Here is a 26,721-nt window from a genome sequence, read left to right on the forward strand (position 1 = left end):
CAATCCAGCAATCCCACTACTGGGTATCTATCCAAAGAAAAAGAAGCTATTATATATTTTTAAAAAACACACCTGCACATGTATATTTATTGCAACACAATTCACAATTGCAAAGATATGAAACCAATCTAAGTACCCATCAACTGATGAATAGATAAAGAAAATGTGGTGTATATATACCATGGACTACTACTCAGTCATAAAAAAGAATGAAATAATGTCTTTTGCAGCAACTCGATGGAGCTAGAGGCTGCTATTCCAAGCGAAGTAACTTGGAAATGGAAAACCAAAAACTGCAGTTCTCACTTGTAAGTGGGAGTTAAGCTATGGGTACATAAAGGCATATGGAGTGGTATAATGGACTTTGGAGACTCAGAAAGAGGGAGAGTGGGACGGGGGTGAGGGATAAAAAAACACATATTGGGTACACATACATATCCAGTGATGGGTGCACTAAAACCTCAGAATTCACCACTATACATATGTAATATATATTCCATCCATGTAACCAAAACCCACTTGTACTCCAAAAGCTATTGAGATATATATGTATAATTTTCATATGTATTTATATATATGAAAAAAGAAAGCAAATCCCTGTCTTCCAAATCTCAAGTCATAGCAAGTGAAAAAAATTCATCATAAAATTCTAGGTTTGGAGATTTGATTTGTCTCCTGATCAATCGGCTGAAACCTCTTTCTGTTAATGTTGATTCCTTAAACTGGAAAATTCCTAGACTATTATTTGTATGAGTGATCATTTCTTTTCTGATTTTCAATCCAAACCACATGGAAAGAATGTTAAAATGGAGCCTGTGCACTTTGAATTTATTCTCAGCATTTAGGCTGCAGTATCACAGCCCAATTTCCACCAGTAGGAGGCATTATCTAAACATGTTGAGAAATATTCATTCCTAAGGAATGACATTGTTTCCTTATCTGGCTCAATTCAGTCTGAGAAGAACGACTGTTGTTTCTGATGAAGAAAGAGCTCCACCCTCGGCCACTGCCACAGCTGCTCTGCCAATTAACAAAGGCACAGCATTTTCCCTCTTTGTGCATCTCCAACATGGATGCTTTTCAGGGCATTTTAAAATTCTTCCTTAATCAGAAAACTGTTATTGGCTACAGCTTCATGGCTCTGCTGACCGTGGGAAGTGAGCGTCTCTTTTCTGTTGTGGCTTTTAAGTGCCCCTGCAGCACTGAGAATATGACCTATGGGCTGGTTTTCCTCTTTGCTCCTGCCTGGGTGTTACTGATCCTGGGATTCTTTCTGAACAACAGGTCGTGGAGACTCTTCACAGGCTGCTGTGTGAATCCCAGGAAAATCTTTCCCAGAGGCCACAGCTGCCGTTTCTTCTACGTCCTTGGCCAGATCACTCTGAGCTCATTGGTGGCTCCAGTGATGTGGCTTTCTGTGGCTCTGCTCAATGGAACTTTCTATGAATGTGCCATGAGCGGGACGAGAAGCTCAGGACTCCTGGAACTGATTTGCAAGGGTAAGCCCAAAGAGTGCTGGGAAGAACTTCACAAAGTATCTTGTGGCAAAACTAGCATGCTACCTACTGTCAATGAAGAACTGAAACTGTCCCTTCAGGCCCAGTCTCAGGTAAGAAAAGACAAACTCGCCTTTTTCTCTCACCATGAGCTGGAAGTATTCTCTTTGTGCTCCTTTCAGTCAGGGCTGTCTGTGTCCTGTCAGAATATTTTGAAACTAAATGGAAACTGAAACATGATGCAGCATTGGGACTATCTCAGGAAAAGCTTTTGAAAGGCTGGATGGCTCAGTAAAGTTGCTGACCGGATTATCTCTTTTCTGGTTCTGAAAAGAAAATATCCACTGGATTGTCCATATGTAAATACTTAAGTACTTTAAAACAGTCTCTCTGGGTTGCCCTTGTAAATAAATAATGCATAACACTAAATCATAAATTGAGTGTTAATGGCAGAGCTGTAATTAGAAATTACTGCCTTCTATCAATTATTTACATTCAAGTTGGTTTCTCAAACACACACATATATTATTCATCTATTAAAATGTAGCTGAATGAAATGAGTTATTACTTTTCAAAGTTGCATGTAATATAATTAGTGTAGAGATTCTCTTGAATGATTTCTGGCAACTGCTATCTCTGTGTATAAAAATTGTCAAGATTGAGAAGAATTTCCCTTGTATGGTAGGAATCAGCAGTTTTTAAATAGCCTTCTGTGAAAAAGTGACCGTACTCTCTAGGGAGATTATGTTTTATACTCTTTGTGCTATACAGCTAAAGGGGTTCTTAATTACTTCAGAAGCTCAAGATTGGGGCATTGTTTTATTTAACAGAAGGAAATCATATCTTTACCTAATTGATGCAGGGAAGTAGCCTGTCATTCCTCCAGGCACATGAACACAAATCCAGATGTACAGCCTTAGGAAGGACTGACTTCGCATTTATAGGTAGTACGAATGCGTTCCCAAAAGCAAAACAAGCGTTAAGAGTTGATAAGCAGATCCACAAATTGTCAGGAATGCTATCTGTTTCAGAATAAAGGCACAGAAATAGCATTATTTTACTTTTTCAACAACAATTTGCCTTGGTAACAACACATCAAGGCAAAATCTGTTTTTAAAATCACACACTCCAAAGCTGGTTGGCAGTAAAGTCATAGTCTTCATAAATTGATAAGTCAAAAAATACTCCAAAACAAAATCTTTTCTTTAATGCATAAAGCACATTTTAGATAAAACATATCAGGCTCCCAAATGTTTTGTGTCTTTTACTGAAGAAGGGTATATAACTTACAACTCTTATGATAGAATGATTGATTTATGGTTTATGTCCTCAGGCACCAGGCTCCATTCAGTCAGGGGCAGGCCCAAACACTTATCATTGTGTGAGCTTCTCCTCTCTAAACACAGGCACAAGGAAACCATGCACATCATGTCATAGCTTAGGCTGAGCACACTGACCTGCTGATTCTTCATCAGAATGAGAAGGACCTGGGGCTGATTCCTGTGGGAAGATGCATAAGGAATGTAGGCAAGAGGAGTTGTATCAATAGCAGGTGCTGACTACAGAGGTTCAGATAGGCAGGAGGCAACATATAGTCCAGACCAATAATAGTTGGACATGTGCCTGGAGGTGGAAAAGAACACTCATCCATGGATGGGGCAGATAAACAAAAAATCTAGCTGGATGACTCTCTATTCTTAAGGAAGATAGAATGGAGTAGTGGAAAGAGCTCAACCTTGGAATTGTCTGGCCTTGGGTTTGTATGCTGACGTTACAAATCACCACCTACGTGACCTAGAACTAGTGGTTTGAACTCTTTGAGTCCCAGTTTTCTCATGGTTAGTGGTAATATCACCTACTTTGGAGAGTTGTCGGAAGATTTAGAGATGATAGACATAAATGGGCATAAAGCTTCTGGTACACAGTGGGTGTTCCAAGTCAATGAGGAAAACTGCCAGGGTTTGGGGGAGGACACATGCAAAATATGACACTATTGAGGGCTGGTATGGAAGCATCCACCATGCTCTAGTTTGACTCTGGGTACTGTGAATTAAGGGAAAGCATCGGTCAATGCAAAGGTCATGTGAAAGGGGGAAGGGGACCTGAAGCTGATGGAATAGTTTGTAATTCAGCTGGAACTGGCTCAGATACTGAGATGAGATGGCATACAGAAGCCTCAGCTGTGGAAAAAGAGGAAGATAGATGATGAAGGAAAGGGGAAGATATAAGGTAGCCAACCACAAGCCATTCAAGGACTTTCACATGATGGAAGTTGTGCCTCACTCATTAATTATAAGTACAGAAAGATATTATGAGTTCAGTAATATATTTATGTAAGTGCATATACATTTGAAGAATAGCAGCATATAATATTAGCTAAAACTTAATGAATACATGTGTCCAGTATCATTTCATTAGGTCCACCAAATTACCCTTCAAGGTGAGTAACCCCCATTTCACAAGTGAAGAAACTGAGATACAAAGAATACACATAGTAAGGGGAAAGTTTAGATTTAAACCTGAGTAGTGCCAGTCCAGAGTTGGCATTGGTGCAGAGGTTGATACCCTTCACAAACACTCTATATCTGAGCCAAAGTTTGGGAACTACTGATTTAAAACTTATTTGTGGTTTTGTTATGGTCTGAATGGGTTCATTTGTAGGTTATTATTTCTATTTTCAAATAGGCTCATCTGCTAAAGAATATCAAGGATTATTTAAACTAAATGTCAAGAGACACTTTGAAAAAGATGTTGGTTTTCCAAACATAAAATTAACAAAAATTCTGTGAAAACAGAATTAGAGCCAAAAAAGTTAGAAGATAATTTGAGCTATTCAAACTTTTGCTTTTAAGATCCAGGGGAGAAAAGCTGAACCATTTCATATTCAGGAAAGAGTTTGTTTTTTCTAATTACCAAAAATCAAGACAAATCATTTTCAAGGTTTTTTGAAAATGATCCTAATTTTTTCTCAGCCTTTATATTCTTATAGCTTCAGCTTCCTGATTGTATCGTCTGTCTCCCTTTTCCATGGACAGTGAGTAATGACAGAAAAAAATTAGTCTCTAGCTATGTATATACATTTATCAATGCCTAAAAATGCCTGGCTGAAGAGCTGGTCATTTGCTCAAATGATCACATTTACTTATGCACAGAATATTTTCCTCTCAGAGCTAATACTATTTGAGCTTGATTTCTGTAAGTCTTATGTAATCTGTACTTTGTACTCTTTTCTATCTGCCTGCCTTCTGGTTATTTCTTTGCACCAGCAATGTTGGGGAGGAGAATAGAGATTAGGCAAACCCTAACTTTATTTTGAGTTTACCTAATAAATTCAAAAAGTGAGTTTAAAGTGTTTAAAAATTAAGATGAATGATTTCAAATGAGGTATGTCAGACAGTGGTAATAATTTAGCTATACACTTCTCAATAATACCCCAGCTCCCTAAATGACTTTGCTTTTATGTGTACTCAATATTTCTTTCTTCTTAAGATTCTAGGATGGTGCCTTATTTGTTCAGCATCTTTCTTCTCTCTGCTCACCACATGTTATGCTCGCTGCCGATCTAAGGTTAGCTACCTTCAGCTGAGTTTTTGGAAGACATATGCACAAAAGGAGAAGGAACAGTTGGAAAATACATTTCTGGACTATGCCAACAAGCTGAGCGAGAGGAACCTGAAATGTTTTTTTGAAAACAAGAGGCCAGATCCTTTTCCCATGCCTACGTTTGCTGCCTGGGAGGCTGCTTCAGAGCTGCATTCTTTCCACCAAAGCCAGCAACATTATAGCACCCTCCACAGAGTGGTGGACAATGGTCTGGAACTTAGCCCTGAGGATGATGAGACGACAATGGTCCTTGTGGGTACTTCCCACAATATGTAGCTCATCCACCATCACTGACTCATGGTGTTGAGTGGTATGCTCATTCTGGGATCCTCCTAACATATCACCAGCAACCTGTGTATCTCTGTATTTTCTTGCATTTGGAGTGTCTTTACAAGACAATAACACAAAGGAAACTGCTTTGAAGCTCTCAAGTGGAGCATCAGGATGTGCTCAAATTGATGCTGAGGGGTGACAAAGGTGCTCTTGCATTGGTGGGGAGGGGCTCAGTAGGCCCAAATGTTGCTCCAAGATCTAAGATTTTATCATTCAACAGACAGACTCATGTGAGAGGGCTCATCAGTCTCTGTAAATATTGGTTGCAGAATTTAGGGGCAGAAGCAATGGCTTGTGAGTGAGCAAGTTACTCTTAACATAGGTTGCCCTACACAGTGACTCCTGCAGTGTGATCAGCAGGAGTCTCTGTCCTACAAATCTATCCTTTTAAGGATGTATGAAATTCTGGAATTCATTCCCTCAGAATCTGAAGACCTCAGTTCTCAAAAATGACAAGTTGCAAGAATATGATACCTAAAATTGAAAGTTTTTCACGTTTTCACTGTATACTGAAAATATGCCCCTGGAAGCAGGGCTGCATCATAATTTTTGTGGGCTTTATGTACTTTTGCCTTTGCAAACCATTTCCTACATTCAAAATAGTAGTAACAAATATGTATATATATATATATATATATATATATACAGAAATATATACTTATAACTGCATTGATAAAAGGTGAATATATTAACGTTTTCTTCAACCTAAAAGTTTATGTATTTTCTTCTGATTTTAAAAGAAATTAAAAATATTTTAGTGGGCCCTTACAAGTATTGTGGTCCTTAGGCACAGTGCTTACTAGGCCGTGGGTACGTCTTAGTGCGTTTGGGCTACTGTAACAAAATATCATAGATAGGTGGCTTATACAAAATAGAAATTTATTTTTCACAGTTCTGGAGGCTGGGAAGTCTGAGGTCAGGGTGCCAGCATGGTCAGGTTCTGGTGAGAGCAATTTTCCAGGTTGCAAACTGCTTGCTGACTTCTCAGTGTCCTTCCATGGTGGAAAGTGCAAATAAGCTCCCTTGAGCATTTTTATAAGGCACTAATCCCATTCCTGGAGGCTCCACCTTCATGACCCAGTTACTTCCCAAAGGCTCTGCTTCTTAGTACTATCAGCTTGGGGGGTTAAGATTTCAACATATGAAATTGGGGGAGACACAAACATTCAGACTATAGTAGGGTAAATTGACCTTGACTAAAGGTCTGGGGACACTGTTCAAAGCAGTACTGGCATAAAACTGTATTGCAGTCTTACATTTATCAGAAATAATGCAAATCTTGCATTCTACAATGTACTATATCCACATTAGTATGTACATATATATGTGTATGTGTATATGTACATAAATTCTCCTTCAATCTCTGAGAAGAACTGTGCTTTAAAAAAGAACCATGTTTTGTGCTGTGGCTCATACCTTACAGTGGTAGTCCATGTCTCCTAGTTTGAGAAAGCTGAATATTAACTTCTTATTAACATGAAACATGATGGCAAACTGAATCCTACAAGTATAGGACCCAGAACATATCTATGTTATTGTCGTTTACAAGAAGAAATATGTGTTTGGTCTTTCTTCCTATTCCTGGTGCAGAGCTCCTAAAACCTTTGGGACCTCCAAAGTGATGTGTCTGTTAGTATGCGAACGAGATGACTGATAGTTAGGGGCTTCTGAATGGTCTCAGAATGGGGTCTGGTTGCCAGGAGAACCAACCATGTGTTTAGAGGGTTGGAACTTTCAGCCCCACTCCCAGACCTTGGGGAAGGAAGAGGGGCTGAAGGTTGAATTGATCACAAATGGATAATGATTTAATCAATCATGCCTAAGAATAAAGCTTCCCATAAAAATCGAAAGGGCAAGGTTCAGAGAGCTTCTGCGTTGCTCAATACCTGAGGAGTGGTGTGCCCAAAGGGGCCGTGGAAGCTCCATGCCCCTTCCCCCAAACCTGTTCCTGTGCATCTCTTCTATCTGACTGTTTCTGAGTTATATTATTTTATAATAGACTGACGATAGTAAATAAAGCCCTTTCCTGAGTTCTGTGAGCTGCTCTAGCAAATGATGAAATCTGAGAAGGAAATCATGGGAACCTCTGCTTTGTAGCCATGTCAGTTAGAAGATGTGAGTAACTTTGGAACCTACCGCTTGTGACTGGTGTCTGAAGTTCGGGGAGGTCTTATGGGACTGAGCCCTTAACCTGCTGGGGATCTGCACTTAATGCCGATTAATGCCAGAATTGAATTGTATGATATCCAGTTGGTATTAGAGAATTGGCCAGTGTGGGCGAAAACCCGCACAATTAGTGGCAAGGAGTGTTCAGTGTTGAGTGTGAATGTCAATAAAAAAAAGTTTGTTTTTTCTACATACAATATCTTTGGGAACTTGGAGGTACAGGGTCAGACGTCTGTGTGTGTATGTGGCAGGGACAGAACAGGGATTAGGCATGCGAGGGGGTAGAGTTTTCAGAATAAAGGGAGAGAAAATTCAGCAAAGAGTTCTCCTTCTTAATCTTTCTTGAGTTAAAGTTTGTCTGCCCTTAAGTGTCTTCTGAGCTGGAAAAGACACATAGGAACTGGCCGATGCTGATGCCTCTCTTGCAGTGTGTGAGAGGCTGAAACAGAAGTTCTACAGAAGTAGGTTAGCTGTAAGGAGCTGAGGATTGAGGAGTCATATCTGAGGCATATTCCTGCCACCCTCAAGTCCAGGAACTTTCTGCACTCAGAAAACTTACGCTCATGACAATGACTGCCTCATTCAAGAAAATCCAAGCTGACTGGCAAGAAGCCAGCAGCCTGGGTACTTGTTGCTGCAGCTTAATAAGTAGCAGAGGAGCTCATCCTCCTCCTCTGGAAGAAGCCACTTAACAGGTTCTCATCCTGACTTCTAAATTCCTTAACAGTCCTTTACTCAGGAATAAAACAAGTCCAAGAAAACTTATCTGTCCCACAAATAGTCCTGGAGGCAGTGGAGTAAGATAGGGAGAGGAAATTGGTGTCTGCTCTCGAGTATCCTGAGGGAATGGGTATCTAGAGGCAGCAGGATGAACTGGCTTTGATAGCAGAGACTTTAAAATGTGTAGACCATTAGTTGTCTTTGGATGTGCTCCCTAGAGGCTGCGCCTGACACAGGGAGCTGTGTACACATGATTTATTAAAAGGAAATCCTCTTAGGAGAAACATATTAGCAGGATAAACACAAGAAAGAATGCAGTTACAAGTGGAGTCTCAATCAATCCCACAGGAAATTCTGGGACTTCAGCCTCAGCTTGACCTATGGGGGACTCTGGAATGTCAGCTTTCTCCTGATCCCAACTGTGCTCTGGGGCTTCCATTGCAGCCAAGAGAGAGCATTCCCCAGAAAACTCCAGGTGAGGAATCTCCAGTGGCCCGAGGGTGATCCTCCAGAGGAGGCTACACCACAGAACTGGGACGTTGGCACCCTGAATTTGGATATCTAGAGAGGGCATCCAATGGTCATACTAATGTCTGCCATAACAGTCTCTTCTAGGTCTAGAATTGAAGCATATGGAAGGGTCCTTGGGCTAGAGCCAACCCAAGCCCAGGCTGACTCCCTTTTTATACTTCTAATTTTCCCTGAAGATCTGGTCTTCTCCCTACCACCACTACCCTATTATGTAAGAGAAAAGGATTCGAGAATGCTCTTGAAAAGAATGTGATGCTTTCCCATACAAGGAATATACTCAAGGAAAAATTTCATGGCACAAAATGCTGATTCTGTCCAATTTATCCCATGAATAAATTGTGTACACATATATATGATTTTTTGGTTTTTCCTGTGCAGTTCCTTCCTTTTTTCAGGCTAAACCACTTAATTCAGCTTTAGGATACATTCAGCTTATGCATATCAAATATAAAGTGGGGGAAAAAAAGGTATTTAACAAAGATTCCAAAAATAAGGCATGGCAGACAAATCACTACATAATTCTATGCATTATACCTTAAAGTAATATATTATAAAATATATGTGTCCAAAGCAACTTTTAAAATTTTTATATGGTTTTCTACTTGAGACCTTTAAAGCATCACTGAAAATGTATACATTTAACGAGAAAACGATGACATCATTGATTCAAATTAGTTGTTTCAAAGCCTGATGATCCACTGATTTACTCTAAAAACTGGTTAAAGCAATCCAGAAGTCACTGGGTAGCAGAAAACTGCTACTGCTTCTCACATGATATATTTCAAGTACTTCAACTATTAACTATATTATTCTATTTAGACTTTGGTGGTTCTGAATTCTCTAAGGTAATTATCTTAGTTTTCTAATATTTCCCTCTTATTTTTCTCTCTTATTTTAAATATCCCCTGTTGTACAATCCAGGGGATATTAATTTCCTTTGTGGGTAGTGCTTGGACTTCTCTGATTTTAGATCCCAAAATCATTATGAAAAAGCTAAGACGTTGGCATGAGAGGTTGGATGGAAAGCATCTATCCGTGTTTATCAGTAGCTCTCGATGTTGGCTGCACATTGGAATCACCTGGGGGCCTTTGACAATCACAATGTCTGGTCCCATTTCCTGAGAACCTGATGTAACTTTTCTGGGTTAGGGCTTGAACATTGAGATTTCTTTTAAAAGCTTCCTAAGTGATTATAATGTGCAGTCATGGTGAAGAACTACTGATTTTTTACATAGGGAGTCAGTGAAGGTGGTGAGGGGCTGTGAGCTTGAAATATTGGAAATGTTATCTGGATTTCAAACAGCAGAGTATGATAAAAATTTAAAAACTGGCTCTCCAGGAAAAAAGAGACATCCTAATATGATGTATTTGCCAATATACCATGGGTTTTCTTGAGCTGGGATGGACTTTCAGAAGTTTTACAGTGAGCATTTTTTTTTTATGAATTTAAATTGGTTCTAGCTAAGCAATTTTGGAGTATCTTTGGTGTACCTGGGTCTCTCATTTTAATAAACATAACGGTGGTATGTTAGTCAGGGTTCTCCAGAGAAACAGAACCAACAGTACAACAGTATATATACATACATACATATATATGTGTGTGTCTGTATGTCTGTGTGTGTGTGTATGCATGTGTATATATATATATATATATGTTATATATATGAAAGGGGATTTATTGTGGGAATATATATTATATATAACAAAATAAAACAAATATATAACAAAATATATGTGCTATATATATATTGTGTGTGTGTGTGTGTGTATATATATATATATATATATATATATGAGGATTTATTGTGGGAATTGGCTCATGTGATTATGAAGGCTGAGAAGGCCCATGACATGCCACCTGTAAGCTGGAGAATCAGGGAAGTGTGTAGGGTGGCTCAAGTCCCAGTCTGAGGGCCTGAGAACCAGGGGAGTTGATGGTACAAATCCCAGAGCCAAAGGCAAAGGAACCTGAAGTTTTTATTTCCAAGGGCAATAGATAAGGAGAAGATTGGTGACCCAACTCCAGGAGACAGAAAAGATTGGTGACCCAACTCGAGTGGAGAGAGAGAGAGCAAATTTGCCCGTCCTCTCCCTTTTTGTCCTACCCAGGCCCTCAATGGATTGTATGGTGCCTGCCCAGGTTAGGTGAGGGCAGATTTTCCTTACTCAGTCCACTGATTCAAATGCCAATCTTTTTTGGAAACACCCCCACATACATACCCAGAAATAATGCTTTAATAACTATCTGGCTACCCCTTAATCCAATCAAGTTGACATCTAAAATTAACCAGCACGTGTGATAAATTAAATATGGTTCAATGGCTCCTTCTGGCAGATGTAGTCGTGTTATCCTCACTTTGAATCTGACTTTATGAACCAATAAAATATGGCAGACATGAGGCAGACTGTTAAGCAGTATCACAGTTTATGCCTTGGTCTCTTACAATGTTGCAATGCTCAACAGTCTGGTAAAAGCCACTACATAAGAACTGCAATTACCCAGGGACTACCAAGCTCTGAAGAGGCCCAAGCTAGCCAGTGGCAGGAGAGAGAGAGAGAGATAAAAAGAGAGAGAGAGAGAGATCCCAATGGCTCCAATTGTCCCAGATATTCTAGCTTAGGGGTCAGGCATGTGAGCAAAGGAGCCATTTTAAACATTCAGGCCCCAGTGTACGTGACATGGAGAAGAACCAGGAAGTCCAACCAACAGTGAGAACAAAAGGCCCCAGATCTATGGCCCTCGTCAAATCATTGCAGCCATCTCCAAACATTTGACCCACTCCAGTGGAGGCTGCAGGCTTTGTAGAGAAGTCCTTGCTATGTCCTATCCAACTCCATGACCTCAAAAATCATGAGCTTAAATAAATGTGGCTTTAAGCCACCGAATTTTGGGGCAATATGAAGCGATAGAACCTGAACACTAACATGAAAATCAGAATTTATAAAAAGATAAAAATTACAGGCAAATTGTATTTATACATTTATACATTCTCCCTATGCATAGAGAGCATTTTCTTCAATAATGTTTTCTTTTTCTTTAGGTTCCAGTTAGCAGTATAGCATCTACAGCATGATATCACAGATGCTGATAAGTAGCTCTCTAAAATCGCTCCACCAAAGCTGGAGATTCACTTTTAATTATTTTTGGTTAAATTTTATTTGAAAGGAACACAAACATATTATTGGGAGGAGTAACACATTAAACTATTATTTGTCATTAATATCTAGGAAAAAATAGCAAGTAAGGGTTTCAGAGTAGGCTGGCCTTCAGTAAGCTGGAAACAGATTGTTCTTCTAGTCTTGTCTCTCAAAATGTTATCTTCAGACTGTCAACATCAGTATCATGATGAAGCTTGTTAGAAATGCAGAATCAGACAGTATCTAAAACCTGTTGAGTCAAGCCTGAAGTTTAACATGATCCTAGCTGATTCCAGTTCAAGCTAAATTTGATAACACTAAGGCAGTGGTTCTCAAACTTCAGTCCATATAAAAATCATCTGGAGGGCTTATTAAAATGTGAATTGCTGAACTCCACCCCCAGGGTGTCTGAGTCAGTAGGTCTGGGGTGAGGCAAAAGAATCTGCGTTTCTAACAGGTTCTCAGGTGATATTGATGCTACTGGTCTGGGGACTACATCTTGAGAATAACTGCTCTACAGCACAGAGCAGGCTGTTCTGGGGAAGGCAGGCTGTAAGAAACTCAGAATCCTGGGCTGCACTCCAGATCTACTGAATCGGTCATCAACCTGTCCAAGACTTTGGGGTGCCTTTCCATTCATTCAAGGATACCTTTCCACTCATTCAAGGATACCTTTTGTCCTTTAGGAATATTTTAAAGTTTACTTCACATAAGTTTTACATGTTTCTTGTAAACTCTATTTGTAGGTGTTTTCTTTGTTCCTACTGTAAATCGTTTCTTTTCTCCACTGTATCTTTCTAAGTGATTGTTATCTGAGTACATGAAAAGCTATTGTCTTATGCTTATTAATTTTATCTCTCTACTAATTCTTTTATTGTTTATAGGGCTTTTCAGAATTTGAAAGTAAACATTTTGCAACCTTTGATGACAAAATGGATCTAGACAATAAATAATGAATTCTAAACTATTAGGTGAAAGTAGAATGGGGTCAGACCTATGCAATTTGAAGCCACTCATCTATATTAGCATCAAACCAGACACTAAGTGCCTTATGAGTCAAGGCAAGAATAAGTACATAGTACCACCTGTGAAATATTGTTTCCTAAAAAGCTAAGCCTAATCAAGTATTTAGACATTACTGCTAGTTTACAGGAAATGTGAGCAACAAAAAACAAGGCAATTAGCACCACAAGAAATCAACCAGGTATATCTAGTTCTAACAGAACATTCCATTTTACAGATGACTCAGTTTCCCCACAGATTAACAGTATTAAAAAAGGAGAATAAAGGAGATATAAGTGACTTAATAACCAGATATGCTATATAGACCTTATTTGCATCCTGTTTCCAACAACCAACTGTAATAAGATATCTTTGAGATATTTAGGAAAATATGAATGAATATTAGATGATTTTTAGAGAATTATTAATTTTGCTATGTGTGATAATGGAGTGCTGGTTTATGTTTTTTAAAAAGATCTTCAGTTAGAGATGTATATTTAAATATTTATGTGCGAACTGCCATGATGTCTAGAATTTTCTTTAAAATGCTCTAGAAAAAAGAAAGTTTAGGGAGAAAGCTGAAAGATGAAATAAGATTGGCAAAATATGGAAACTATTGAAGCTGGATGGTAGGTACATGGAATTCATTACATTATTCTCTTTACATTTGTATATGTTTGAAAAATTTCATAAGGTACACAACAAAATAAATGATATAGTCACCTCAGTTACTTTGCTGAAGTTTTGTCAATCACCTCCTGCTTAGCTGGAGTTTACCTTCTAGTATCATTCTCAGCAAAGGCTCACAGGAATGCTATTCTCTGAATTCTTACATATTCAGCCTGTTGGCCTGTTCTCGAATTGAAGGACAGCTTGTCTGGTTCGTACTTTCTCTACGTGAGTGTATTGTAAGCGTTACTCCATTGTCTTTTGTCATTGAATATTGCTGAGGTGGCCACAGCCTGATGTCTGATGCCATCTTTATTTCTTTCTTTATTACTAACACGATGTTTTATCCTATATTCTCATTGGTTTCTTTATCTTTCATGTCCAAAAATGTTAAATAAGCCTTCAGGTAGGTCTTCTGGAACAATTTTTCCTGCCACAAGTTTACTCTTTCATTGTGGAGAATCATTTTCTTATATTTCAATAAAAGAGTTGGAAAATTTTCGACTTATTTTCCTTTCTGTGTGATATCATTTTCAAGAAACTATATTGTTTTGAATTTAAAACTAAACCACTCCTATGTTCCTATTGGAATTTCATTAATTTAATTTAAAAAACTAAGTTAACTTGAAGTCTTGGCTCTTGTTTCATCTAAGTTTCACAAGCATACTGGGAGGGAGGTATTACATTTCTATGTTTATAAATAATGCTAGAGTCCAAAAAGTCTAAGGTGGTTAAGCCACTGTTAAGTTATTGAACATCAATTTGGACCTACATTTGTCTAATCCTAATTTCCATCACACAAATTCTGCCTCATTTTAGTATATTCTTGAGTGTTCACATAACTTTTCAAAGTATATTCCCTCATTTGTAAAATGAAGATGTTGAATTAGTACATCTCAAAGTCTCAACTCTGTTGTCCTAAATCTTACAGCCAGTAGTGTGTGAATTCCCAGCCAATTGGATTCTTAGTGTCCTCTTGGGAATAGAGGGCTATCTCCAAGTTTCCTGGCCTCTGTCTGGGCCCCTGGATTCTTTCCCATCCTGAACAGCTTTTCACCTTGGGTTTCTAAATATTTAGGATAGTTATGCTCAAACTATGCTCCTACTATATCAATGAAGTAAACTTTTCATTTTATTTTTTAAAAAATTTCCTTAGATAAAAATGACAATTGATACAGAAGGAATTTTTAGCAGTGGAAAGTTGTTTTTTTTTTTGAGACAGAGTCTCGCTGTCGCCCAGGCTGGAGTGCAGTGGCGCGATCTCACCTCACTGCAGGCTCCGCCCCTCGGGGTTCACGCCATTCTGCTGCCTCAGCCTCCCGAGTAGCTGGGACTACAGGCGCCTGCCACCTCGCCCGGCTAATTTTTTGTATTTTTAGTAGAGATGGGGTTTCACTGTGTTAGCCAGGATGGTCTCGATCTCCTGACCTCGTGATCCGCCCGCCTCGGCCTCCCAAAGTGCTGGGATTACAGGCATGAGCCACCACGCCCGGCCAGCAGTGGAAAGTTTATAAAAGATTTCAAATAGTCCCCAAACTTTAATTTTTATATATTTTAGAGTCCACCTTTCTTTCTGTCTGGCCAACTATCTTTTTATAATTTCAGGTTTCCTGTACCTACAGCCACAACAATGCCAGAGAGAAATCTTCACAAGTTTTAAATTGCAATGAAAACTGAGATTAAAATGGGAAAATGAATTAATTACTTCACCTAATCAAATTCACTGGATCATTTCAAGAAATAGGATTAAGTCAGCAAAGTAAGAACTCATGATATTGAGTAACTTTGCTTAAGAACAGTACCTTAAGATATATGCATTCTTTGGCAGTTTATAACCTATAAAATGGTGATTAGTTGCATTGTAAAAACATTCTGTGCCTATATTTTATCATAAAGAGATGTGCTTCTGCAATCATAATAATTGCTGATGGTTTCAACAGAACACAATTATTTCTCCCAGGGGTTTTGTTGGTATTTGTGTCACGGAGGAAACATGAGGGATAGTAATCAGTGTTTTAAAAAGGGTTACTTCCTTAAACGGTTGGCTAACTTATGAGTGGGTTTCACCGACCCTAGGCATGAAGTCAGGCAATTAAAGAAATATATGCTTACAAACTGATCGATTTCCATCTTATTTTGAGAAATATCCTCAAAAACACAGCCTCTTTCCCTACCTTTTTCCCTATAGACAAGTTTGTTGTCCCAACTAAAGGTGAGATGGACTTTGTTTCAATCAAAACTGTTCCACTTTGATCATATCTCTCTAGTGTTTTCCACTTTTTTTCCAAATGGATTTTTATTTTATTTGAAGCATGTAAAAGACATAAAAAGAGAGGTAAGTAGGAGAAGAATTTGGATGCAGGGTCTGGAGGCGTGGCAGCCTTAACCTGCAGCCACACTTCTATAGGAATCACCCTAGAGTTCCACAGAACACAGTTAGGAAACTCTTGTTCTAAACAGTGGAGGCCAATTAGGATCACTTGGAGAGCATTTAAAAAGTTCTAATGCCTGTGCCTTATTCCCAGAGACCACAATTTATTGGGTCAAAAGTAAGTTCTGAACGTCATGATTTTTGGAAAGCTCCAGGTGATTCTATACAGGAGCTAGAATTGATAACCCTTGCCCTGGAGTATCACTGAGAGGTCAGGGCAAGTCTGAACCAAATCTTCCTTCTGACACAAACTAAACATCACACCAGGCAAGGATGGCCTGGGATTTGGTGTTCCTGATGTGTCTCTGAATCCTTAGACCCAGACAGATCTTGCTTTAGGGTTTTGTTTCCCAGGGTATTTACTCCATGGTTTTCTTTTCTTAATAAAGAATTTTATTGTAAATAGTTACATTAATAAAATGTTCCCAAAGCTATTGCTATTTTCAATCCACTTAGGTTTGTTTTAAAGGACTTAAGAATATGCCACCCCAAAATATTGCCACTTTGACATACATATTCATTATTTTGACTTAAAGGCACTTGAAAAGCAGCAGTCACAAGATTGCTCTGACCTTCCTGCTGTTTCTTAAAAGCAGGAGAAGAAATTCCCATGTGAAGGATATCCTCCCTGTACTAGAAAGAAAGCAACACTCTTATCATCAAGGAGGGGCAATTGAGGCTGAGAGGATTCTGTACAGATTTTATTAAAATAATTCTTGTCTTCTCGCCTCCCCAAATAATTTAGCTGCCTTTTCACAAATTACTATTCTTTGTCCAATCCAGTAGGTAAGTGTTCAACTCCTTGGGTCTCCATTTCTTTATTAAAGATTCCCAGCCAGGCGCGGTGGCTCACGCCTGTAATCCCAGCACTTTGGGAGGCCAAGGCGGACGGATCACGAGGTCAGGAGATGGAGACCATCCTGGCTAACACGCTGAAACCCCGTCTCTACTAAAAATACAAAAAATTAGCCCGGCGTGGTGGCGGGCGCCTAGTCCCAGCTACTTGGGAGGCTGAGGCAGGAGAATGGCGTGAACCCAGGAGGCAGAACTTGCAGTGAGCGGAGACCACGCCACTGCACTCTAGCCTGGGCGACAGAGCGAGACTCCGTCTCAAAAAAAAAAAAAAAAGATTCCCATGCTATGTATTAAGTAAATGTGTATGCTTTTTTTCTATTGATCTGTCTCATGTCAATTTAATTCTCAGAACAACTTTAAAAAAAAATCCTAAGAGGATAGAGGTGAAGTTTTGCCTTCCCTACAGTTTCATAAGTCAGTTTCACATGAGTTTCATCCAAATAACTTAAACAGCAGAAATAAAACCAATAATCTTCAATGCAAAGGCAGGGCTGCCTAGATATTCATGTGCTGGGATACCCGGAAGATTCAAAACTTGTCCCCTAGAAGGGAGAGCATTTGGACGAATGCCTAATGCATGCAGGGCTTAAAACCTAGATGACAGGTTGATAGGTGCAGCAAACCACCATGACACATGTATACCTATGTAAGAAGCCTGCGCATTCAGCACATGTATCCCAGAACATAAAGTAAAATTAAAAAAAATTCTCCCTTAGAGCATTTCTAGTAACAGAGCAAAAATGACATCTGCATGCAGCCAGATTTCTTGTAAGTCCTGATTATGAACAAAAATGGAAGATGGACATTCATAAGGAAGGTGAGAGGCAGTGCTGTTATTTAGTGACTTGCAGAATTTACTAAGAATCAACCCCTAAGAGATTCTTCTCTGTGATGAAAGAAAAAATAATATTATGCAAATGCAGTCATAATAAAAGTTTAAGGGTAATTCCCCTGCAGGCGCTTTGCCTTCATGTTGGAACTCTGCCATAAACAGTGGATGTGGCCTTCTGGGTTTGATCCAATCAGTCTCAAAATCCACAGAGCTTGTGGCTGTACACATATGCTTTTCCACAAAAGAAAATTTCCTACATTTTTCCTCTTTCACCCCTCCCAGAGGTACAAAGCGGAATAGACCAAATGGATGAGTGATTACATCAGGCAGTTCTTGCCTACTAAGTGGGGAGAAACAAGCCTAAGTGGTTATGCTTATTTAAACAAGTTTCATATTTTTAATAATCTATCTGCCATATTTCTGGCCCAAATTGTAAGATGTCTTAAAATAATTTATAAATTGCTTTTGCTGTGAATATTCATCATTTTTTAAATATTGAGAATTTTATTACCACAAAGAATTTTTCTTTCCTTTTAATTGATTTCTGCTCCCTTCTCTACTCAAAACTGCTACTAAATAGGAAAATGGTCTGACATTCAGCTAACTGTGATGCCAGCCTTCTCTGGAATGTTGTGTTGTGTTGGGCTGTGACTTCCATGGAATTCAATTCCTGTTTACCAAGGGCTCCCACTTATTTTATTTTAATATAGTATGTTGAAAAGAGTGGAAAAAAGAAAAGCAATTCAATAGGCTCTTACAACTAGGTTTTGAGTTAGCCTTCGAAAAACAGTACGAGCAAAGAAAATACTTTATTTTTAGGCTTATCTGATGAGCTTCCTTTGTTGTTGTAGTTGTTGAGGGATTAAAGGGATTAGTAATCTTAGGAAAATGTTGACAATGAGGCATATATGGTGCCTTTACCCTTGGGTCCTCCCCTGCCTACACTGTGCTGAGAACTGCTCTCTCTGACCGGGTCTCCTGTGTCTACCTGGTTGGTTGTGAACCTGCATTCTCCACATTTGTCCCGACTCTTCAGGTTAATAACTGAGCCTTTCACTTGGCTTTGCTGTACCCCTTCAGCTCTGTGCATGGTAAGGAATGCCTGGGTTGCAAATCTCACTAGATCCTGGGGATTCTGTTCCATTCCAATACCTGGGTTTCCTACTTCAATCTTTTGGCTGGGGTGGGAGGCATGTACAATAACAGCTAATTTCTCAAATATTTATTTACATGTTATTCTAAGATAAGACAGTGGCGAGATATCAAAAAATTTTAGAATCTTTGTAACTAACAGAGTCACAACTATTGGCTGTCTGATGGAAGTGAAATATGGGGTAGCCTCCATGCACCCTCCTGCTTCCCACCCTACAGTTAGGGATTTCCTGTCAGGTTGCTTTTGGTAGAGAGAGCACTGTGCTGCTCAAGGTAAAGTAGACTGGAGCTGAGTGGAAGTTGTCCACCATTTGTATCTGCCTTCAGTATCTATGTGAAGAGCACAGAATCCCCTCTCCATGTCCTGCAAGGCAGAAGTTACATGTCATCTGGTGAGGTTGATAGGCAGTTGCAGTGATGTGCCTTCAGCCCTCATGAGGTGAATGCAGCATGAATGAGTCACTCTTTGAGAGGACCATTAGCAAAAATCAGTCTCCACAATATCAGTGAGAGATTTTAACCAAGTGAAGGGCAGAGATTGCACGAAAATAAAACAGGTTCCAAGCCTTTTATTTTATGGCCCCCAGGCTGCATTTCTGAGCCTATACCATTAAGTAAGTTGTTGTGTGTAAGAGAAGGAGTGCGTGCGGAAGAGAGTTGAGGAATGGAAAGCAACTCTAAAACTGAGGTTTACATATTCAGTCTAGTAAAAGAAAGAACATTCAGAGGACAGGAAAAAATGCCTCCCCATTTTGTGCACAGCATTATGATGGCAGCAACATTCAAGTGTTGTGCATTGTACTGGGTGCGTTACATCTAGACTTAGACGCAAAATTGGGAAATATGGTGACTTTTTGAGAAGTATTTGTTTTTAAGATGCATGTTATTTAGAAAATGAAGGAAGCCAAATATAATCAGAACAAAAGAAATCAAAGTAAGTAAAATACAGCAGCATAAGGTACAACACCCACCCCCCTGCCCCACCTTTTTAAGAGAAAGGAAAAAACAGCCTAAGATATGTTACTGTCTCTGACTTGAATGCCCTGGTTTAAGTTCATTTTATCTGGGCACTTTTCCTATTCACATTAAAAATCAGCTTGGTAACATTCTTTGAAAAAAGAAAACACACAGAATGTCAAGAGAAAGGACTGAAAAAGACTTAGAAAAAAGAGTAACAAAAGAAAAAGCACCACAGGATTAGATGACCAGAGCAAACTTTTGTAATTGGTTCCTTTATAAGAAGTTCAAAGGGAAACCTAATACTATCCATTGTGGCACAACATCATTTTTCTTAGGAGAATTTAGTTATCTCCCTTCAACCAAAGCGTTCCTCTGAGCTCACTGTTCTGAATAATGTCTGCCCCACTCTTGCTAATGGTCTAAAATATTTACTTTGCATTAACAATGTGGTTTCACTTGACTGCTTCCAAGTGCAGAGTCATTTTATTTTGAAGTGTTTGCTTTCTTTATTATTATCTGCAAATGTATAACAAAGACAGTTTTGTCTACTTCAATACCTTACAGTTAGCATACTAAATGGAGTCTGCAACACTAGTTATTTGCCTCAAATTCTAGCTCTAAAACAAAGAAAAACAAACACCAGCATCAGTAAGATAAATCATGCAAGCAGAAGATTCATAGATAAAGTGAGACTCATATATATATATATCTGTTACTAATTTCCTAGACAAGAAGAACAAGATATTTGTCAATTACTTTGCCCTGTTTTGGAAAATCTTGGAATGTTTTTCATACTCAGATTCCCTTCCTGAGGGGCTCCCTGTGATTGCCATGTTCTAGCTAATTATCCTGCCATTCTGGCCACAGTTAATGGATTAGGGTGGGCATTTTGAGCCTGGACAGTCAGTTCATAGTTTGGCTAGGGCCCTGGAAGTGACTTAGCATGAAACTCTACCTAACACAGGGCTAGTGATTGGCTGGACAGGTTAAAGACTCTCTTTTTGGGATTTTAAATACGAAACACATAGAGAAAGTCACAGTTTGGGTGATTGGGCAGAATGCAAATGACACCCAGAGAAAAGAGAGTAAGCAGAAGTCATGAGGCAACAAAAACTGTGAAACACCAGAAGCAGTGAAGTGGAGAGAAGGAAAAGGAAAATGGAAAGATATTAGTAGGTAATTATAAGAGCAGAACAAGCAGAGAAGGGTTGAGTCATGAAAATGGCACAGGACTGAAGTAGAGAACCACAAAGGCTTGCTGCTGAGGGTTCAAGATAGACTAAAACTGTAAGGATTTTCCAATTTTTGTTCTTTCATGGGGTCTGATTATCATGTCCCAGAATATCTCTACAATAAACCCTGAAGATCTGACATAAACCAAATGCTGGTAACCTAAAGGAGTCTACCTAACACAATTTGGCTCCGTGATGAATTTTAGGATAATTTTCAAGCATTTTCCATAATAATATGAAGTGCACTATGTAATGATTTGGTTGCCTACTTAATATTTGCATTTTAAATCACAATTTACCTCAGAGTAGCAGAATGAATATCCCTCTTCTGAAACCTTCTACACTCATATAATAAATAATGGAAGAAACAATAATAAATATATAATTTAATATAATTATAATTTATTTATATTTAATTTTAAAATATAATATAATAAACAATAATGGAAAAGACAAATGTTTCAATAAAATTATCAAGTTGAGGCCGGGCACGGTGGCTCACGCTTGTAATCCCAGCACTTTGGGAGGCCGAGGCGGGCGGATCACGAGGTCAGGAGATCGAGACCACGGTGAAACCCCGTCTCTACTAAAAATACAAAAAATTAGCCGGGCGTGGTGGCGGGCGCCTGTAGTCCCAGCTACTCTGAGAGGCTGAGGCAGGAGAATGGCGTAAACCCGGGAGGTGGAGCTTGCAGTGAGCCGAGATCGCGCCACTGCACTCCAGCCTGGGCGACAGAGCGAGACTCTGTCTCAAAAAAATAAAATAAAATAAAATAAAATTATCGAGTTGAGTTCGCTGTCATCATTTAATAAGAATCAGTTATCTTCCTGTTCAGGATCCTATCGCAGTTTAAATCTTGTTGTTGTGGATTTGTTATTGTGAACAGCCAGGTACTTTCAGAACACTGATTTTCAGTGTAATGAATATTGCTTGAAATAAGAGGGCTGCTTCTGCATGTGGTGTCAGTATTGAGCGGCCAGGGTAGGAGTCTTTCATTCAGAGACAAATGTGGACCACTGCCCTCTTCTGGACAGACTAGGAGGAGCAACAGGGTGTAGATGTGAAAAGTTCAAGTATTTTCTAAGTTCACTTCAACAATATTTAATAAATGTCAACAGGTGTGGGTTTATCTGGTGAACCAAATCCCAAGAATGCTATAAATGATCCCTCCTTTGGAAAAACTTACAGATCTGATGGGGAAATGAAATCGTAAACGAAAGGTAACTTCACTGGCTAATACAATAAAGAATCAAATTAAACAAAATTTACTAGTATTATCATAACTTTGGGAAACTGTATTACTTCCACTTTTGTGAAACATTTTTGCTTTCTTTAGATGGAGACTGGAACTATGTACAAAATAAGCTGGTCAACAGCAAATCGTTGGAAGATCAACAGGCACAAAACACAATAAAATTGAATTTCACAAACTGATTAAAACATTAAACTAAAATTCAGACTTACGTTGCTCTGCTTTCATAATAAAGATAGGTTAAGTAAGGTTAATCATGGGTTCCCTTACCTTTAAAAGGTTGCTCTGTCATTTTTGCTTATCTTAACACTACAACTCTTGCTTCACATAATGCAAACTAATCATCTCCCTTTGGCACAGAAAGACCTAATGAACGTTTCAGAACGTCAACTTGGTTAATTTAAAGCCTATGAGACCCACTGGCAGGCTTTAAGTCTAAGCCCCCAGCTACATCTTTCACTAGGTGGTAGCTTAAGGGCCAGTCTGCCATTTATCCTTGCGTATCACCACCTTGGGCTTCCAGGGAAGAAAGTATAAATTATTGGCAGGTGATATTCTGGAGTTCTTGGCCACAGTGTCATTTAACAGCACTTCTAACGGCAATCAAATAGAGACAGTAGATTTATAATCATTGGACAGATTGAGAAAGGGAAAATAGATTTGGTTGTAGAAGAAATTTGTAGGAGAAAAGAGGTAGTGGTTGTATTTAACAAATTTCACAGTATTTAACAAAAAGTCTTTATTTCAGAAGAAAAGTTTGCACACTGAAAATTGTGCTCTTCAGCCTATTTTGTGTCTTTGGTGGCAGGAAGTTGACACCACTCTAGCAAGAAAAACACGTGGCTTCCTTTGCCACCTCTTCCTTCCACCAGACAGCTAGCTAGAGTTGCACTGAGTGACCAGAATAATTCCAGCGTGAGAGAGCAGGTAAGATGGGGTCAAACATGAGCCCACCAAAATTTAAAATGGCAATAGAAACGTAAGTAACAATCAGGATGGCTCATGCCTTCTGTACTGGTTGTCAGATTATTGCCTCTCAGCTTAAAACCTACTGTTCACTGCTCTGCTTGTAACGCTAGAGCTCCATCATGCAGACATTTCTCCTTGGCCAGAAGAAGGTGCTGCAGGGACACAGCAGGAAGAAAGGGCTTTTCTTCTGTCTCTAGTGTGCCTTTTGTTGGCTTGCTCCTGCTGTGAATTGTGACCGGCAGAGCATAGAATACCCAGTGGCCTTTCCTTCCTAACTTGCTGCTTCGAGCTTATAGTTTTCTTACTGTCCCCATCAGCCCACTTACACCCTAATGGGAGTTTCCTGATTGCAAGGTTTAAACCATTCTTCCCTGCCTGCAGTCTGAGCCTAGCAACGCAGCGGCCTTCTCCACTATCCAGTCTGTAATCATACTTTCCCCAACGAGATTTGAATCCCAGCCTTAAGAAGTGGAACTCTGTCTAAAAAGGATTCCTCCTTTGGGTACTCACTCTCACCCATAAATTCTGTAGTGCGGTTTTTTTTCCCCTTTCTCAGTAGCTAATCCCCTATAAATAGCTAATAATGTTTTATATTCAACCTTTCATTTTGAAATGATTGTGTGATTCCTGTCTCCTGACTGAAACCTCTCTGGCTCACCTTCCAAGCTGTGGGACTCCCCTCCGAAAATGTCTAATAAAATCAGATTTGGATATCCTTGTCGAAGTGTCAAATCAGTGCTTCAAATCTGTATTGGAGATTGGAAATCTATAGCCCTCACGCTGTCTCCATTCTAAAGCAGCTCAGGAGTTTTGGCTTGAAATGTTTTCATTCGTCCTATAGATTCAGTCATAGCAGTCTTGTGCATTCAGATCAGAAGCAGAAGAAAAAAAAATATGACTAGTATGATTTGCTGAAATTTTTCTGTGTACACTCAATTCTAATCTCAAATGGACCATTTTATTGAAATAAAAATGATTCATCCACTGGGAAAAAAAATTCCCTCTGCTATTTTGTTTTCTCTCTGGATTATGTGCCTAAATCTTTTGCCCTAGAATTTATGCTTACAAAATTCACCACTTAGATTTACTTCCCTGCTTTAGGCACCCTCATTCATATTGCTTCCTATGACCAATTCCTTGATTTTTTATTACTCATTCCCCAAAATCATTGCTCACATTATTTAATGAAGGTAAAATTTCAATCTATACTATAAAAGGAAAAGTTCTCTTCTTTTGCTTTCCAGAATTTCCAACAAGTACAGTATATTAGACGTTGATTTTTTTAACCTAAAAATCAGGATTTCAAGTTTTTTAAGTCTTTTTATGCTGTATTTAAAAATCCCTTCTTACTGTGACAACAAAGTAATGTGATATTTACACTGAAAAATGATAAATTCCCCCACGTCCCTCAGAGTAATCATCATATTGACATGGACCTGAGAGCAAAAAGCTTCCCAACTTTGACAAACATAATTTGTGCAAGGCCAAGGAGTTATAAACACTGTCAGTAACTAGAAGGTATGGATGCTCTGCAGGAGGCTTTGGAAGCTAAATTCACCACACTCAGCTATTTATGATTATAGTTCAATGTGCAGATGATAGCTAGTGAAAGTAATACCTGAAATTCAGGAGAATGACAGCTGAAAGAGGTCTCTTCTGACAAATATGGAAACCGAAGTTTGGACAGCTTAAGCAACTTGCTTAGAGTCACACAGTAGGAATGTGGATCAGCAGGATGTGGACTCTTCCTTTTTAATCTCCACTACATTGGACATGGTTAGGCCAGTGCTCATCTACTGATGATGATCACAGCTCCTTGTGTCCAAATTACTTTCAAAAGGCAACATTATTATAATTATTGTCAAGCCTAGCCTTGATAATCATCTTGATTTAAATGATCAAGTTTATCTCTAATTAGCTTCTCCTAACAACAAAACTATTTTATCATAAATGTGTTTGGAAACCCTAAAATATATTTTGTATAACTAAGGAGGTTTTTTGGCTCTTTGACCAGAGACAGGTGCAATTGCATTTTCTACTTTCCCTTATAATAAACAGAAAGACATATAGGTCTGTAAGTAACAGTTGAATTACCTAATATTTCATTATTACAACTAAAATCAGCTATGGTAATTCTACTGCATATTACACATTTTCATTTAGACCAACTACAAAATTTTTCTCAGAACAATTATCATAGTAGAAAAATATCTTTAAAGATATATTTTAAACAATTAGTTTGTGGAAAAAACACTAGAATAAGGTCAGAAGAATTAAATTCTAAGCTGGCTTTTCTTACTGTGTGTCCATGGTGATAGCAGATAAGTCTCAATTATTCTATCAGTAAAATGGGGCTAATGATAGATGATAGATATTCTTTTTATTTCACAAGGTTCTTATAAGGGAAATACAGGTAATAGGTAGGAGTTACTTTGAACTTTTATAAAGAAAATATCAATGCTATTAAAATTTTTTAATATCATGTTATAATGCTGCTGACTTACAAACGTTCAAAATAAATTATTATGTCTTATTTAATATTTGTAGTTGTACTTTGAAGTAACTACTACAAAAAGTTAAGTTGTATATTATAAAATTCCGTTTTAAGAATGGACGAATTTTAATGTTGTAGGGACGAGACTTTATAATTAACTTGGCATCTTTTTTTTATATAAAATGCAAGGCCAACTAAAGATTTTTGCCTTCAAAGATTTGGCCATTGTCATGGGATTTCTTTTCAGACCACTAGATGGCGCAATTTACTGTCTACTACTTAAAAGACATCGTAAGAGGCCTAATGACAGACCGACCTCTTCTTTGAAGAAAAAAACAAGTGAGGGAAACAAGACAGAGGAATGTTATGAATACCTGAAGTTACACAGTCCTTCTCTCCCAAAGGCAGAGGTGTGCAGAGTGCAGTGTAAGTTCAGGAAACCTGTTCCTACATGTAGTCTTTTTACTAACTCAGAGGCAGGGATCACTTCTCCTGTCTGGGCATAGGTTTCTTTATCTAGTCAATTCTCTTCAAATGCATTCCTTCTCTCTCTTTCCTTCCCTGGAGACAGGACAGAGATCATGAGTTTTATGGGTGCCATTGTCTCTAGGTGCTCAGTACTTGAGACGGATGATGATGGTGTTCGGTAGAAGTGTGTGGTCTGAGAGGGCAAACAAATTTTACAGCCATTAGGTTCTATCCCTGACTCTGCCATGCTCTGGGAGCAGCATGTGACTACAGTAAACTTCTTCTGAACTTGGCCTAGTTCTCTGTAAAACTGACTGTATCATTTGACATCTGCCTCCTCTGAGGAGAGTTTACAAGGATTAATGAGATAATGCTGCCACAGGCCCGACGTTTGAATAAAAGCTGCTAATTATTAAC

At 38.7% G+C, this 26,721-nt stretch overlaps 2 protein-coding genes across 2 annotated transcripts in view; one reads left to right on the forward strand and one right to left on the reverse strand.

Annotated features, from left to right (window-relative positions):
- TRAPPC3L (trafficking protein particle complex subunit 3L) overlaps positions 1-26,721 on the reverse strand; it is a 51,325-nt gene that overhangs the window by 15,582 nt on the left and 9,022 nt on the right. The window lies entirely within an intron of this gene.
- On the forward strand, positions 1,009-14,160 carry CALHM5 (calcium homeostasis modulator family member 5). The gene is made up of 2 exons (XM_055243821.2): positions 1,009-1,609; positions 4,986-14,160. The coding sequence occupies exons 1-2, from the start codon at positions 1,070-1,072 to the stop codon at positions 5,373-5,375; spliced, it is 930 nt and encodes a 309-aa protein (XP_055099796.2). The 5' UTR covers positions 1,009-1,069; the 3' UTR covers positions 5,376-14,160.

The sequence above is a fragment of the Symphalangus syndactylus genome, chromosome 2 (genome assembly GCF_028878055.3).
Source record: "Symphalangus syndactylus isolate Jambi chromosome 2, NHGRI_mSymSyn1-v2.1_pri, whole genome shotgun sequence".
In the NCBI taxonomy this organism is placed as follows: Eukaryota; Metazoa; Chordata; class Mammalia; order Primates; family Hylobatidae; genus Symphalangus; species Symphalangus syndactylus.

Coding starts and splice junctions, on each gene's coding strand:
- CALHM5 (XM_055243821.2), top strand. CDS start 1,070: ATGGATGCTTTTCAGGGCATTTTAAAATTCTTCCTTAATCAGAAAACT. Junction 1,610..4,985: donor CCCTTCAGGCCCAGTCTCAG/GTAAGAAAAGAC, acceptor TTTCTTCTTAAG/ATTCTAGGATGGTGCCTTAT.